The sequence below is a fragment of the Cricetulus griseus genome, assembly GCF_003668045.3.
Source record: "Cricetulus griseus strain 17A/GY chromosome 1 unlocalized genomic scaffold, alternate assembly CriGri-PICRH-1.0 chr1_0, whole genome shotgun sequence".
Taxonomy (NCBI): Eukaryota; Metazoa; Chordata; class Mammalia; order Rodentia; family Cricetidae; genus Cricetulus; species Cricetulus griseus.
In genome coordinates this window covers 134599716-134616381 of record NW_023276806.1, presented here as the reverse complement: position 1 = coordinate 134616381, position 16666 = coordinate 134599716, and the positions used below count along the sequence as shown (strand labels likewise).

Here is a 16666-nt window from a genome sequence, read left to right as displayed (position 1 = left end):
TTAAATGGGTTTGAAAGGGGGGCTGGAGCAAACCTGGAGGAGCCCAGAGAAGTTTGGGACAGAGCAGAAAAGCGCCTGGCTCTGCGGAGGAATCCAGGAGTCTCGGCTCCACCCCTGCAACAAGGGAAGAGGACAAATTACAAACGATTAGGAGGGGTGGGGGTTAGGGGAGTAGGGGCAGTCTCCAGCCACTAGGATGTGAGGCTAGCGCGTCCTGGCAGCCAGAGTGTATTGCGAGCTCTGAGTGTAGGAAGGGAACGAGCAGGAGCTGGGACAAGCTTGAACATCCCACCCCAACTGCTCGCCCGGCACTCCTCGGATCGCGCAGCCAAGAGACTGAAGGGAGGAAGGACAGTGCTTGGAATTTAGGACACTAGGACACGGGTCTTTGGGTCCTTAGAGGCGGCGGGAAGGAAGCAGCCCAAGAGGGACGGGGCTTTCCAGGCGCTGCCCTGACAGCATGAGTTTTCCGCGAGGTTCCCACGATCGGCCAGTGAGCAACTCCAGCCCGTGGTGGCTTCTGAGCGCTGAGGATGCCAACAGCAGCCGGGAGGCAGCGGGGCACGGGGAAGGCAGCGACCCTCTAGGGGATGTACGTAACGAGGAGCTGGCCAAGCTGGAGATCGCCGTGCTGGCAGTGATTTTCGTGGTGGCCTTGCTGGGCAATAGCAGCGTGCTGCTGGCGCTGCATCGCACGCCACGCAAGACTTCCCGCATGCACCTCTTCATCCGACACCTTAGCCTGGCCGACCTGGCGGTCGCCTTCTTCCAAGTGTTGCCACAGCTGTGCTGGGACATCACCTACCGCTTCCGCGGGCCCGACTGGCTGTGCCGCGTGGTGAAGCACCTGCAGGTGTTTGCCATGTTCGCGTCCGCCTACATGCTGGTGGTCATGACGGCTGACCGCTACATTGCAGTGTGCCACCCGCTCAAGACCCTGCAGCAGCCCGCGCGCCGCTCGCGCCTCATGATCGCCGCCTCTTGGGTATTGAGCTTCGTACTGAGCACGCCGCAGTACTTCATCTTCTCTATGATCGAAATCGAGGTGAACAACGGCACCAAAACCCAAGACTGCTGGGCTACCTTTATCCAGCCCTGGGGTACCCGCGCCTACGTGACCTGGATGACCAGTGGTGTCTTCGTGGTACCTGTGGTTATCTTGGGTACCTGCTATGGTTTCATCTGCTACCACATCTGGCGCAACGTCCGTGGGAAGACGGCGTCGCGGCAGAGCAGGGGCAGCAAGGGCTCTGGGGAAGCCATGGCTCCCTTCCACAAGGGGCTTCTGGTCACGCCTTGTGTTAGCAGCGTGAAGACCATTTCCCGTGCCAAGATCCGCACGGTAAAGATGACCTTTGTGATCGTGACTGCCTACATTCTCTGCTGGGCGCCTTTCTTCATCGTCCAGATGTGGTCAGTCTGGGATGACAATTTCATCTGGACCGGTACGTGGTGAGAACATGGAGGCTGAGTGTGTGTGTGTGTGTGTGTGTGTGTGTGTGGTGTGTGTGTGTGTGTGTGTGTGTGTGTGAGAGAGAGAGAGAGAGAGAGAGAGAGAGAGAGAGAGAGAGAGAGAGAGAGATTTCATAGTACCTGTTCAATAGTTAAGCTTCTACATGCACAAGAATGGATGTCTTCCATGTCTACATCATGGAGGAAAAGTAAGCAAAATGCAAATTCCTGAGGCCTCCAACCCAGATACATTAGGGGCCACGTGTCAGTACCTAAGGCCACTCACTGTGCCTAGCGTCACTCACTAGTTGCAAAACAATAGTGACATTTTGCCAAATTTCTTGAGCTTCTTGGATACTCCACTTTCAAGCATGTCAAGGCTCAGGGGATAATCTTAGCATCAGGGTGGCTTTTTCTTGGATTTAGGAAACTATCATAATTAACAGAAAACTTCTGATGAAATTTTCTTTCAAGGTCAAGGATAGAGACAGGCACACTTTTCTGGAAAAGGCTGGAAGAGGGTTCAAGAAGTCCAAACTGGCATTTGGTTCATGCATCCTTCCTCATTATAATATCTTCACTTTTCAAACCATAATAACTTTCTTTTCCTGACACTCCAAAGCAGGAGAGTTGATCATCTAAATTCGTTGGATTTGTTCATTAGTCCCTTTCTGCATAAATTTGGCAACACAACTCTTCACAACACACAAATCACTCTGTAGTTCACTGTGGAAGTTCCCCACCCCACAGGCTAGTTTCATTTTAGTTCCTTCACAAAACAGAAAAACCCATTTGCCAGGCTATTATTTCATTTTGTGTTTTATCATATATTGTCTTTTAATAAGAAAAAAAAAACATTTTCCAAACCAAGTGTGTTAGAGAAGTGTTCCTGATGAAAACTCTGGTCAAGATAGAAACATCCGGGAGAAGCAGTATCTTTTTGTAACTTTAGGACTGAAGCATGGAATATATGCAATGTGTTTCAAGAGTATTATTTTTTAATGTTCATAGATTTCATTTAAGTGAATACTTGTGTAGGCTACATTGCCAATAATGAGGAATAAAGCAAAATTCCTTTTCATTTACATTTCCCCTCTGAGAAGCCTCTGAGAGTGCCAAGCAAATTTTAAAATTCTATTGCTTATTGAAATTTGGACATAACTACTAAAATCCTTACTTGTGCCACATACTGAGGATGTCTATTATTTTTAATACTATACATGGCTTTTGGTCACCTGTGCAGCACCTAGCACAAAGCAGTAATGGTCTACAGCAGCAGTTCTCACCCTTGCTACTACTGTGACAAATATAGTTTCTCAGGCTGTGGTGACCCCCAGCAGTACCATTATTTTTGATGCTACTTTGTAACTGTAATTTTGCTACTTTTATGAATTGTAATGTAAATATGTGATATGCAGGATGGTCTTAGGTGGCTCCCATGAAGAGGTTCTTCAACCCCAAAGGGGTCACAACCCACAGGTTGAGAACCACTGGTCTACAATTTATTTTGCCATGTTGAAAGGGAAATGGTCCAAGTGTGTATAGTAATCAGGAGAAGTCTCGTGTTTGGTGGTTTGTCCTATTTTTTATGGTCAGTGCAATAGTTTCACTTTGAAAAGTTGTAATAGCCATGTAGTTTACCAAGGGTAACTCATGGAATACTTCAAAGTCCTGTTTAAATCTCTAATTCAGCAACTTGGGGCTTTGTTGCTGTCTGGTTTAGTTATGTTATTTTGTTTTGTTTTTGTTATTTTTATTATTTGGAACAGGGTCACATAGAATCCAGATGTTTTTCTCATTATAAGTTGTTTGAGCTCCAATCAAAGATGGTCTTTTAAAAATCAAACCAAATATATAATGATTCACAAACATTCAACTAAAGCTAGCATTCTTTGGAGATTGGTTTTCACTACCCTCTTCCATAGTTTTCACTCATAGCTACTAAACACAGCCCATATGGCATACTGTGCCTAAGTTATTAGCATAAATACAATTTGGTGTATGTGGTTATTAACACTTCAGATTTCCATTCTGTAAATACCATGCCTGTTCACAAAGTCTCCCACCCATGTACAGTATACGTTTTTTTTCAAATAAAGTACTCAATAACTTCACCTTCTTGGAATTCCTATCCAATATATTGAACTGCTCTAACAGTGACTGCTGTAAACTATTTGCCCTGACTTTTAGATATTTTCTTTTGCAACCAAATTCCAAAAAGCACCCATTTCCCTGAGACACCAACTGTTTCCCTAGAAAATAAAATGTTCATTTCTATACTAACATGCAACTTTTTAACTCGTTAGTCGGGAGGAAAATAGATCAATCCAGTGCGGTGTGTGGGGTCTTGCTTTGGCTGTTTAAAAATAATCTCTCCCCACAATTTTCACACAGATTCAGAGAACCCTTCCATCACCATCACAGCACTACTGGCCTCATTGAACAGCTGCTGCAACCCATGGATATACATGTTTTTTAGTGGCCATCTCCTGCAAGACTGTGTCCAAAGTTTTCCATGCTGCCAACACGTTGTGCAAAAACTTGCCAAGGATGACTCGGACAGCATGAGCAGAGGACAGACTTCTCACTCTAACAACCGAAGCCCAACAAACAGCACAGGGACATGGAAGGACTCGCCTAAATCTTCCAGGTCCATTAGATTCATCCCTGTCTCCACCTGAGCTGCCCAGCCCGTGCAGTCTGACTCTTGGGGGAGGGGGGCTTTTTGGTTCATTATCACTGAATCCAGCTAGAGATCATAAGAGCAGATGAGTTTGTGAGAGATAGCTGTAAACCAGCTCAATACATACATTGTTTCTAGCTGTGTTTCCCTCATTGCTGTGACCAGAAGCTGAATTATTTTTGCATAGACTATTAATGAAAATGTGCTACACTGAAATGTGTAAGCCTGGTTTGTAACTGTTCTGACTTTATATTTTGTGGTTGATGTTTTGTTGTTGTTGTTGTTGTATTTTTATTTCTGACACAAGTGAGGCTTGATTGTTTCAAGTCATGTGATGTACACTGTTTCTCAACAAAGTGAATTTATTATCTAGGGACCAGTGTTGCTGCTGTCAATTTGTACATCATAAAATGTAATGGGAGGTGTAGGAGGTTTGGGTTCAGAATGAAAAGGAGATAACTTGGTACCTGGAAGTCCTTCCTTCACAGTCCTGATGTTCTATTGACTCTGAAGAACATGCTTACTCACAGGCCAAAGGTTTGACAATGTCATGGACAGGCCAATAATTTGCATAAGGGTTGCCACACTTTATAGAGACCTAAAAGAGAAGGTGCCTACAGATATTCTCTTGGATAGTTTACACATACATTGACCAGCATCATAAGGCATCCTGTGCTATCCCAGATGTTAACACCACGTAGTACCTACTTGGTGAATCCAGATTCATAGATTTTAAGAAGTCTCCTAGAGTAACTCCAGACATAAGATGCTCACTTAAAGGTTTGATTTAAAACATTGTACTGATTTTTCCCATTTCCTGTCCACGCAGCAGGTCCAGAACAAAAAGTGTGTGGAGATGTGGGGAAACAGGAGACAAAGAAAGAGAGGGGGGTCTGAGCCTTGTCTGGGTTCTTTCATTTGACGTATGATTTGCAGCAAGGTACTTAAAAGTATTTAAAACCTCCATTTTGGACTGTACAATGGGCTTGATAACACCTCGAAGGGTCGTTGTGAGGATCAAATGAAATTAAATGTGTGGATGTTTAAAAAAAAACAAAAACAAAGTGCCATCGATCAGCAAGCTAGCTGTTTTCATTGTACTCTTGGGATCTTCAGAGCTACAGATTTTTTTTTTTTTAATTCCAGCTTATTTTTCACCAACTATCATTTGTTGTTTCATGTCTGGGAGGCAGACTCCGAGGATTTAAATATAGATCTGCTGACTCACTGTAAAGTCAGCCACTACTGAGCCCGCTCGCCCATGTCAAAGAAGTCTTCCAGCTCAGAGCTAGTACTGGCTCTCCATGCAGATAAGCCAACGCCAGCCAAGATCATCACATTCTTTCATTTCCCATTGAAGAGAAATCATTACAACACTCCTTGGCTGTGGGCTTTGCATTTCTTTTTTTTTTTATCAATGAGATTCTGTTGTCTGGTTAGTTTCAAGATCAAGCAATGGTTGGATGATGCATCACAAATATTTAGCAATTCTCAGAGTAATAGTTGCTTTTAATAGTGTTATTGAACTTTTTTTTTTTTTAACCCTGTAGATAAGAAGCTGGATGGCATCATAGTTACCTGAAACTATCAGCTTTACTCCTCTTCATTCTGTTGCATTTCCAAGTTCTCAGCCCTCAGAATCTCTGGGTTGATAGGTCAAAAACTGTTTCCAAATACTTGGGAGAGATTGTTCCCTTAGGTTTTAGAATTCTTCTTCCTAAAATAAAATAAAATTGGGCTGTGACACGGAAAAGTACTTGCCTTTTAATCTCCAGCATTGAAAAAATAATCACACCAAGTAAAAATTGTGTGTGTGTGTGAGTGTGTGTGTGTGTGTGTGTGTGTGTGTGTGTGTGTGGTGTGAGTATGTGTGTAATGGTTGATGGTTCAACCTGAGCCATCAACGCCAACAACTATGTCTTTATTGTTTGAGTTATACCAGCATGACCATAAGCCTGTCTCTGTTAGATGGTCAGTCTATTTGACAATGTCTCTTCAGTTATTCAAAAACTAAAGCTTTTAGAATAGAATAAATGAGAGCCTACCATTTCTAAACCCATTTCCAAAACATTCCAAAGCTTTTTTTGGCATAATTTCTGTTTCCAAATACCAGCATGCACCTCCAAGTTAAACATTTTCCATCTGACCCTTTTCCTAAGAGTGTCTCTGGAGTGACATCAACCTACTCACCAGGGTTTTCTCCCCAATTTTTTATGGTTAAAAAAAAGTGTCGTGATAGATATGGCAGTCTGGATTTGCAGAAAATAGTTTATATTGCATGTGCTCATTATGGCATCCTGTCATTATCTCCTTGGAAATGTGTCTAGAGGTTAAGGAGTGATCTGAGAGCCTAAGAAGAAGCAGGGGACTGGAGTAACCCTCTGTGATTTAGGTAAACAAAAAAAATCTAGCTAATGTTAAGCTTTCCAGATGTGGAGCACCCAGAGACAGCTTGCATATAGCCCCCAGCAACAGTCTGCATTAGAAGAGGCTGTTTCTTTATCTCAGAAGAAGGAAGCTGTAGGATAAAGACAGGAAACGTTCTGAGATGGAAAGCTTTCCTCTCCTTGAACAAAGGGAAGATCTGAAGTGCTATGGTATGTTCAGTGGAGTTTACACAGTCCAGCCAAAGTATGTTACTTTATTTTATTTTGTAGGTTATCTGAGGGAGGGCCCTGAAGGTATTGTAACGCTAACGTTCTATGTGGGTATTAGGTATATGCTAGATAGAGGTCTACTAGGAGGAAAAAGGTGGTTTAGTAAAACAGTTGATAAGTACCAACAAATGATGACAAGTAAGCATTTGCAGTACATATCCAATACCTAATGGATTGGAATTTTTAAAGTGTAAAACCAGTTGGTCATTTCTCCTTTATCTTCTCTGAAACATAACTGGGCAGAAAATTGGCAAACTGTATATTTGACCTAAATACACAATTATTATCTTCATTGATAAAGGCTTAGCACCTTCATGTCTAAGAAAGTTTGGTTGAGATCAAGAAAGAAGAAAAACAAATCAAGTTGTTTTAGCAACTTGCTGGTCTATGCCAAGCTTATCACAGTTTCTAGAGTGGACAAGCACTTGTGATAAAAAAATTGCAGTTTTATTATTTATTTCATAACTAATGCAATACCATTAGCTTCAAGCTTTATTCTTCTCAAGCTAGAGTTTTAAACTTGTTTCAACACTGACAACTTACACACTTGTCTCTACCTAAAACATAATTAGGTGTTATGTAGGGAGGAATTGAATATAATCTTTTACCACCAACATCAGAGATTAGGACACTATACACTTGCATAAATGGAGTCATACTGAGTAGCAGTTCTATAAGAGAAAGCCAGGTTAGAGCGGGGACATCCTGGATGCCGCTCCTTGTAGAAGTGAATCAGCCATAGTGTCTAAGCCTTCCCCCTGCATGTGGACTTGTGAGGCCAGCCAGTGCAAGCATGGGAATGATGAGTAACACAGGCAATCAATCTTAGAGAATAATCATTTGATGAGTAACACAGAACCATCAATCTTAGAGAAGGATCATTGACTAGAATTTGACCTCAGCCAGTTTGAGGGCATGACAGTTGTTTCCCAAGATTGCTCCAACGAGCTGAGTGGTAAAAGACGTGGTTCCATTTATAGATGGCACCAATGGATATTGCTACATCATCATCTAGTTGTACTTCATTATCATGAATCACAATATACACATGCGTGACCCCTGTTATCATAAAACACGTATTGTTACAGGTTTTTTTTAATGCCACTTTTCGTATTTGCTGAGAATCAAACCCAGGGATTGTCTCACATATTCAAGACCAGTACTTCACCACTAAATTGAATTACCAGCCCTTTCTTTTCAAAGTTAATGTGTGTGAATATATTATATAGGCATATATTGGTTTATGACTTAATAAAATAAAATCAGAGACTCATGCAATTAATTATTTTTATATTCTATGATCAAATTAGAAAATGTAGAAAAATAAGTTTATGTATAAATCTGACATCAGAATTGTTAGTAATCTGTAAAAATTAACATTTCTATGCACAAAAGTCATTGTATTTATATATCACAAGATTCCCAAATTAAATATATTGCTGATTGACACTTTAAGTCAGTATTGTAAAGAGTTATTATGAACGAATGTCTAATGTTTAGCATTTATTTTTGGAATTATTTTTCTATTTACTTATTATTTATTCATTTGGTTTTTTTTCATTTTTTTTGTATGAGTGTTCTGCACGTATACCTGCATGCCAGAAGAAGGCACCAGATCTCATGACAGATGGCTGTGAGCCATCAGGGGGCTGCTGAAATTGAACTCAGAACCTCTGGAAGAGCAGCCAGTGTTCTTAACCATTGAGCCATCTCTCCAGCCCTCTGGAATTATTTTTAAAATATATTGTGTCCTCCAATTTTTTATGCTGAGTAGAATAGTTTCAGTCTATTCTTCCTGGGTTTAATGTATGACTCCAGTTTCACATAGACATTGAAATATATTGAGATTATATTTAATATTTGGTCTTTTATTGAAAAAGGCTTGTGGTATTATATTATTATATTACATAATATGTGTCACATATTATATTATTATATTGAAATAAATCAATTTTATTCTGCACTGGAATTTCTAGGAATAAATGAAAGTTGCAGACCTGCTTGAAATAATTATTTTACAACTCACTTTAATGATGAGATATATTTCAGATTAATTCTGCTGATCTAGAAATGGGTTGGGGATGCAGCTAAGTGATAGAATGCTTGCTTTGCATGTCAGGGCTCTGGTTTTAATCTGTACCACCAGGAAAAGCTTTTCCATAACCCATGGCTATGGATAGGTTTATATTTGAGTACAAAAATGTTTATATTATTTGACCATGACAAGAGTAAGTTAAACTTTGTAAGTACCTTTTTACTAAATTATCATCAAGAAAGTAAATAAGTAATGTTCTAATGTATATTAAGGCACCTACTATAAATTGGAGGTAGCCAAAGTCACATGTGTTATCTGGTCCTTAAAATGTCATCTATGCTCATTTTTTTTCCTAAAAATAATCAAATTGGCTTTGGGGTCCCTAGAGATAAAAAAAAACCTCTCTTCATAGTCTTTCCAGTTAGTGTTTGATCTTTTCCCTGGGGGTTAATAGGTTCCAATGATATTAACTTCCAACTTGTCTAACATTTTCTTTTTTATTTTATAAATTGAATCTTAACAGCATGGTCTAAAGGCTAGCTTGCGGTTTGGCTTAAATTCTAGAAACAGTGAATTCCCAGAAAAGAAGAAAGAGAAGTTGAAATTTCTATTTAAAAATACTGCTGATATTTGAAAGGTTTATCACAAAACTAGACTAATAATTATATAGCACATCGAAGACTCACATTGAAACATGTCAGTGTAGAAGCTGCTCTTCATTCTGTCTTTAGCCTGTCTTGATCACGAGTCGTTTGTTTCTTCCATCTGCTTTCTAGTTCCTCTTTACACACTGTCCTAGTTTGCTTTCTGTTGCTGTGATAAAACCACCTTAGGGAAGGAAAGAGTTTATTTCATCTCAAAGTTTCCAGTTTACAAATCCTCACTGCCACTAAGGAAAGTCGGGGCAGGAACTGGAGGAAGGAGTTAAAGCAAAGACCATGGAGGAATTCTGTTTACTAGAAACACACACACACACACACACACACACACACACACACACACACACACACACACACACACACACACACCACAATCTACCACATACTACACAATATACCACACACATACCACACACAACACACACACACACACACACACACACAAAAGCACACACACAACACACAATACCACAGACATACACACACTCATATGCTTTCACTTCCCCCAAGTTCTTCATTCTATTTGTCACAAATAATTTTTCTATGTGTTCCATGCCTCAAAATGTTTGCCATCATTTTTGTGTTTAATAATTAACCCTACCCTCTTCGCTCTGCTTTTTTGAGGCAGGACATTGCTTTGTAGCTATGATTGACATGATCACATGATTTGTCTCAGCTTCTGCAGTAGAAAAATTATAAGCATGCACCACTGCCCCTAGCAGTCACCTGCCTTTTAAAGAAACCTTGAAAGTCCAACTGCCCTACTCCTGGCATATACCTGAAGGAATCAAGAGTATCATGCAATAGACACGCCCATGTGCCCATTTATTATGGCACTTGGAATCATCTGAGGTTCCCATCAGTGGATGGAGAAAGAAAATGTGGTATATACACAATGGGGTACTTTTAAGTCATGAAGAATGAAGCCGTGTCACTTGTAGGAAAGTGGCTGAATCTGAAGGTCATCGTGTGTATTAGTTATTTTCCTTATTACTGTGGCCATATACCTGACAAGAACAACTTAAGGGTGAGCAGGATATTTCATCTTACAGTTCAAAGAGACAGTCTGTCATGGCAGGGAAACAGAGCATCAGGAGCTGGAGGTGGGTGGCTCCACTCTAGCTGCAGTGGGGAAACAGAGAGTGGAGAGTACATGTGGCCTGGGTTATAAACTCAGGGTCCAAGCCATGACTCACTTTTTCCAGTGAGGCTCCACCTCCTAATGGTTCCACCATCTTCCTAAATAGCATTACCATCTGGAAAAAAAGTTTTCAGAGACATGAGCTTATTGGGGACACTTCCTATGCAAACTATAGCATCGTGTTAGATTGAGTAAACCAGGCTCAGAAAGAGAAACAGCACATGGGCAGTCTAGGTTTTGAAAACAATGTGAAGATAGAGGGAGAAATATGTGGGAGCCGAAAGGGGATGAGAGTGGTGGGAGTGACAGAGGTAATGGGGGAAAATAAAATCAAAGCATTTTTTTTGGATATGTATGAAGTAGCCCCATGAAGCCCCTTATTTTGTGTGCTTAATATATGCCAATAAAATAAAAAACAGGCAAATATATTTTGAAGTTACCCACAATCTACTTTCAGTGTCCTTTGTTCTACTTCTCATTCTTTTTAAATAATTTTTTTAAATTATGTGCATTGATGTTTTTGCTTACATGCATGTTTGTGTGAAGTTGTCAGATACCCAGGAGCTGGAGATATAGACAGTTGTGATCTGCCATGTGGGTGCTGGGAATCGAACCTGGATCCTCTGGAAGAGCAGCAAGTGCTCTTAACCTCTGAGCCATCTCCCCAAACCCTCATTCATGTTCTTTTTTTATTTTTTTATTTTTATTTTTATATATTTGAATTACAAACAAGATTGAATTACATGACGATCCCAGTTCCTTTCTCCCTCTTTTCCTCCTCTACCACCCCCCCAACTAAAACCCTACCTGTCATATGTCCTTTCTTCTAATCTACACCTGACTCAAAATTTTTGCTTCCTCATGACCTCTGCATCCTTCCTTTTCTTCCCTTCTCACTCTCGTAGCTTCCTCCCCCCTCTTCCCATGTTCTCAATTTGTTCAGGGGATCGTGACCCTCTCCCCTTCTCCAGGGGACAAAGTTTGTCTCTTTTAGGGTCCTCCTTGTTTACTAGCATCTCTGGCAGTGTGGATTGTAGGCTGGTAATCCCTTACTCTATGTCTAAAATCCACGTATGAGTGACTACATATGTTTGTCTTTTTGTGATTGGGTTACCTCACTCAGAATGGTTTCTTCTAGTTCCATCCATTTTCCTGCAAATTTCAAGATTCCATTGTTTTTTTTTTCTGCTGAGTAGTACTCCTTTGTGTAAATGTAAGACATTTTGTCTATCCATTCTTTGGTAGAGGGGCATCTAGGCTGTTTCCAGTTTCTGGCTATTACAAACAGTGCTGCTATGAACATAGTTGAACTGATGTCCTTGTTGTATGAATGTGCTTCTTTTGGGTATATGCCTAGGAGTGGAATTGATGGATCTTGTGGTAGACTCATTCCCATTTTCTTGAGGAGTCACTATACTGATTTCCACAGTGGCTGTACAAGTTGGCACTCCCACCAGCAGTGGAGGAGTTTCCTCTTTCTCCACATTCTCTCCAGCATAAACTGTTATTGGTGTTTTTTATTTTAGCCATTCTGACAAGAGTAAGATGGTATCTCAGAGTTGTTTTGATTTGCATTTTCCTGATAGCTAAGGATGTTGAACACTTTCTTATGTGTCTTTCACCCATTCTAGATTCCTCTATGAGAATTGTCTATTTAGTTCTGAACCCCATTTTTTAATTGGATTGTTTGGTGTTTTGGAGACCAGCTTCTTGAGTTTGTATATTTTGGAGATCAGCCCTCTGTCAGATATGGGGTTGGTGAATATCTTTTCCCAGTCTGTGGGCTGTCGTTCCTCATCCACATTCTTGAAGCACATGCCCATAGTGTTTCGATTTTCTCATTGTTTTGTTTGCCCTGGAAAAGTTTTATAAGGTAAAGTATCAAAGTCTAAATTAGCAGACTTGGCTTCTAATGTCCTATACTGCTGCACCCTTGTGTCCTTGCTTTTGTTGCTCTTAATAACCAATGTGTGATTACTTCTGCCTTCCTCTTTGTGAAATTCTTTGACTTTTTTTTTTGTGGTGTGTAGTAATTTCATCATGACATGCTTTGGAGTGGTTTTCTTTTTGTTTTTGCTGTTGTTTAGTAAGCCTCTTGGATCTGTGAGTTCATAAATTTTATTGCTTTTGCCCAAGTATTCTTTCTTTTCCACTCCTTTTGAGACTCTAGAACTTTGGATATTACCCCCCTGTTCACTTGTAATTTGCCTATATTTTTAGCTTTTTTCTTTTATCCATTAATTTACATTGACTCTATTTCTACATTCAAGATCATTGTTCTTTATCTCTGTAGTGTTTAATCTTTTAATTCTATCCAATGTTTATGGATGAAAGTTTATTTTATTCATCTATGAAATGTTCATTTAGCTCTTTTCTTTTATCTTCCATTTCTTGCTTTATGATGTTCATATTTTCCTCTAAATAGTGGAACACAGCTATTATTGCTTTTTCAATTTTATTTGTTTGTTTATTTATTTTATGTATATGGATGTTTTGCCTGCATGTAATGCATGCAGTGCCCATAGAGGCCAGAAGAGGGCATCAGATCCATTGGGACTGTAGTTTACAGACAGTTGTGACCTTCCATGAAGGTGCTGGGAATCAAACCTTTGCTGAGCTCCAAGTGGTCTTAACCATTAAACTTTTAAAGAATTTTTATCAGTTCTTCGATAATCTTCCCAATGTTTTAATCATATTTACCCCATTCCTCAGATTCAAGCCCACTTCCCTAGCCACACAACTTTGTGTCCTATATTTTTTTTAACCCATGTAGTCTGTTTTGTGTTGTCCATGCATTCTTCTTTAGGTTCTACTCAATTTTACTACTGTTCTTGTACTATGTCAGTTTGTACTGACTGACTCTTGTCTAGAATGAGGTGTATTTCACTGGAATTTATAATAACTGTTTTAATTTAGGAAATGCTGAATATTGTGAATTAGCATTGTTGAGCGTCTAGGAGAAATATCCTAAACAGAGGAGGCATGACTCCTGTTAGGGTGTAACCCAAGCCATGATGTCAGTGAGGAAGTGTTAAATTTGTGCTTTGACCTGGGACAGAACAGACCCATGACCAAGGAGTCAGATCTGGTGAGGTGAGGTTCAAGAACAAGGGCCCTTGAATGCTTAATCTCCAGAAACTAAAGGGACTCTATGAAAGTGCATATAAACACCAGTTTCAAGGGAAAATATGCTTTCCAAACAGAGCTCTAAAGACTCTGAAGGGTTGCATAAAATACATTCCATGAATTAAGTCTTGGATCCACTGCCAGTGGCCTCATACATTGTCCCAGTTGCACCATTGTCACCTATATTAAGGGAGTCTGGTCCAGTCTTATGCAGGTTCCCTATTTATCAGATCTGAGTCAGTGCTCTCTCACTAGCTCAGGTCAGCTGATTCTGTGGGTTTCCCCACCATGGTCTTGACTCCTTTGTTCATATTATCCTTCCTCCCTTACTTCAGTTGTACTCCAGGATCTTGGCCCATTTCTGCATCTGCCTCTATCTGTTTCTGGAAGAGGGTTCAAGCTTCTCTGTGGTTATGGATTGTAGGCTGGGTATCTTTTGAAGCCCATTCTATATGGAGGGATACCTTGCTCAGCCTAGACACAGGGGTGTGGGGGGTGGAGAGGTACCTTGGTCCTGCCTCAAGGAGATGATGGGACAGACTTAGTAGACTTCCTAGGGGAGGCCTTACCCTCTCTGAGGAGCAGATGGGAGCTGGGGGGCAGAAGGGGATGGGAGGAGAGGAGGGAGGGGAAACTGGGATTGGAATGTAAAAAATAAATTAATAAAAAAATACATTCCATGCATAGTATATTCAAAATTTGAACTTTTCATTATTCTTTCACTCACTGTCATCAGTGCAACCTACTTAGGAAATATCAGTCTTTAAAATGATTTCCTAATCTGCAATCATGCTGGGTACACGTGCAAAGGAAAAAGGCTATTTGGCCAGTACACCTATTTTTAACAAAGGAAGTAAAATCTTAATTTCAGAAAAGATTCATGTGTCTTTTGTTCTATGAATCCTATTGAAACAATTTTTAATGAGAAGCTGTAACATAGAGTATTGTTCAGCTTCATAGTCCATCAAATTTATAAGCATGACAAGTCAGTAAATATATATGAAACAGCTAAATTTGATTTTAGACATGAATTTGAATAGAGTATGTTTGCCTTTTAACTCTTATAAGTTGGAGAAAAAGTGAAAACAAGAGACAGAATAATGTGTTTTATAGTGTATGGTGTGTGTGTGTGTGTCTGTGTGTGTGTGTGTATGTGTGTGTGTGTATGTGTGTGTATATGTGTGTGTGTGTATGTGTGTGTATGTGTGTGTGTATGTGTGTGTGTATGTGTGTGTGTATGTGTGTGTATGTGTGTGTGTATGTGTGTGTGTATGTGTGTGTGTATGTGTGTGTGTATGTGTGTGTGTATGTGAGTGTGTGTATGTGTGTGTGTGTGTATGTGTGTGTGTGTATGTGTTATGTGTGTGTGTATGTGTGTGTGTGTGTCTGTGTGTGTATATGTGTGTGTGTGTGTCTGTGTGTGTGTGTGTGTCTGTGCGTGTGTGTGTGTGTGTGTGTGTGTGTATGTGTGTGTGTATGTGAGTGTGTATGTGTGTGTGTATGTGTGTGTGTATGTGTGTGTGTATGTGTGTGTGTATGTGAGTGTGTGTATGTGTGTGTGTGTGTATGTGTGTGTGTGTATGTGTTATGTGTGTGTGTGTGTGTGTGTGTCTGTGTGTGTATATGTGTGTGTGTGTGTCTGTGTGTGTGTGTGTGTGTCTGTGCGTGTGTGTGTGTGTGTGTGTGTATGTGTGTGTGTATGTGTGTGTGTATGTGTGTGTGTATGTGTGTGTGTGTGTGTGTATGTGTGTGTGTGTGTGTATGTGTGTGTGTGTGTATGTGTGTGTGTGTGTGTGTGTGTGTGTGTGTGTGTGTATGTGTGTGTGTGTGTGTGTGTGTGTGTGTGTGTGTGTGTGTGTGTGTGTGTGTGTGTGTGTGTGTGCGCGCGCACGCGCAGAACTTGAATCCTAGCTGTAAGCTTCCTAATGGTATAAATTGAAGTGGATTTCTTCCATCCTCACTACTTCACTATTTCACTTTAGAATGGACTTTACGATGGATTCTATGCCACATGGTTGATGTGAGGAGTCAGTGAATTAATATTCCATGGAAGGCTCCTACAGGGGTGTTGGTGCCTTGATAATCCCACAGTGAGTGCTTTATCTCACCCATGGCTTTTAGACACCTACCATGTACAACAGCCAACCAGCAGCCTCGACACATTGGACCCACTGATGGGTATCGCCACAGCCTTTCCTCTTCAATCTCTCCTCACTCTCTTTTTCTGAATATCACAAAGTTGACTTAGCAAAATATTTCATATAAAATGTATATGACCCTATTCTATACCACAGTCAAACAGGCCCTTTGGGCAGGACGTGGAGTCCTCTGCCGTTGTTTAGGTCAACTCTTTCCAAAGCTTCTCACATGGTGATGCTGGTTCCTCACACGTCTGCTGTTCTGATTTTATTCTCATCAGTCACAAGGTTCACAGAGGGATCTATATTTGTCTGCCTCCATTTGACTTCATTCTTTAGCTCTGGGGGACAGGCCTTGCTCCTGATGGCTCCTTAGTGGGCTCCGAGTGGCACCAAGAAGCTGGCAGCCTCCTTTCTCCCTCTTATTATGTTGAAGTCTATTAACTCAGCTCAATGTTTTCTGTTTCAACATTTTTCTGAAGAATGTTGTTTCCCCTTTGCAGTATGTGTAAATGAGTAGCATTTTTATTTTTGTAGATGTCGGCCACAGAGAAGAAAATGTTAGTTCTTAATATTCTCAAGCTCACTCTTTTCCAACCTTCATAAACACTTTGTGTCTATTGTCTAAACACACAGTGGCTCTGTGCTCCATCTCTGATCTCTCTCCTCATCAGCAAAGACAGCATTAAGGAGACAAGTGCCAAGAAGACAACTGGATCTAGAGGTGTGTTGGTACCTGGTTTCAGGGATATTCCCTTTACCATGGGGTCTGAAC

The 16666-nt window shown here is 40.6% G+C and overlaps 1 protein-coding gene across 1 annotated transcript; it reads left to right on the top strand.

The window, feature by feature from the left end:
- The first annotated feature begins 460 nt into the window (after positions 1-460).
- Avpr1a (arginine vasopressin receptor 1A) lies at positions 461-4133 on the top strand. The gene is made up of 2 exons (XM_027392289.2): positions 461-1445; positions 3847-4133. The coding sequence occupies exons 1-2, from the start codon at positions 461-463 to the stop codon at positions 4131-4133; spliced, it is 1272 nt and encodes a 423-aa protein (XP_027248090.1).
- Positions 4134-16666: the final 12533 nt, after the last annotated feature.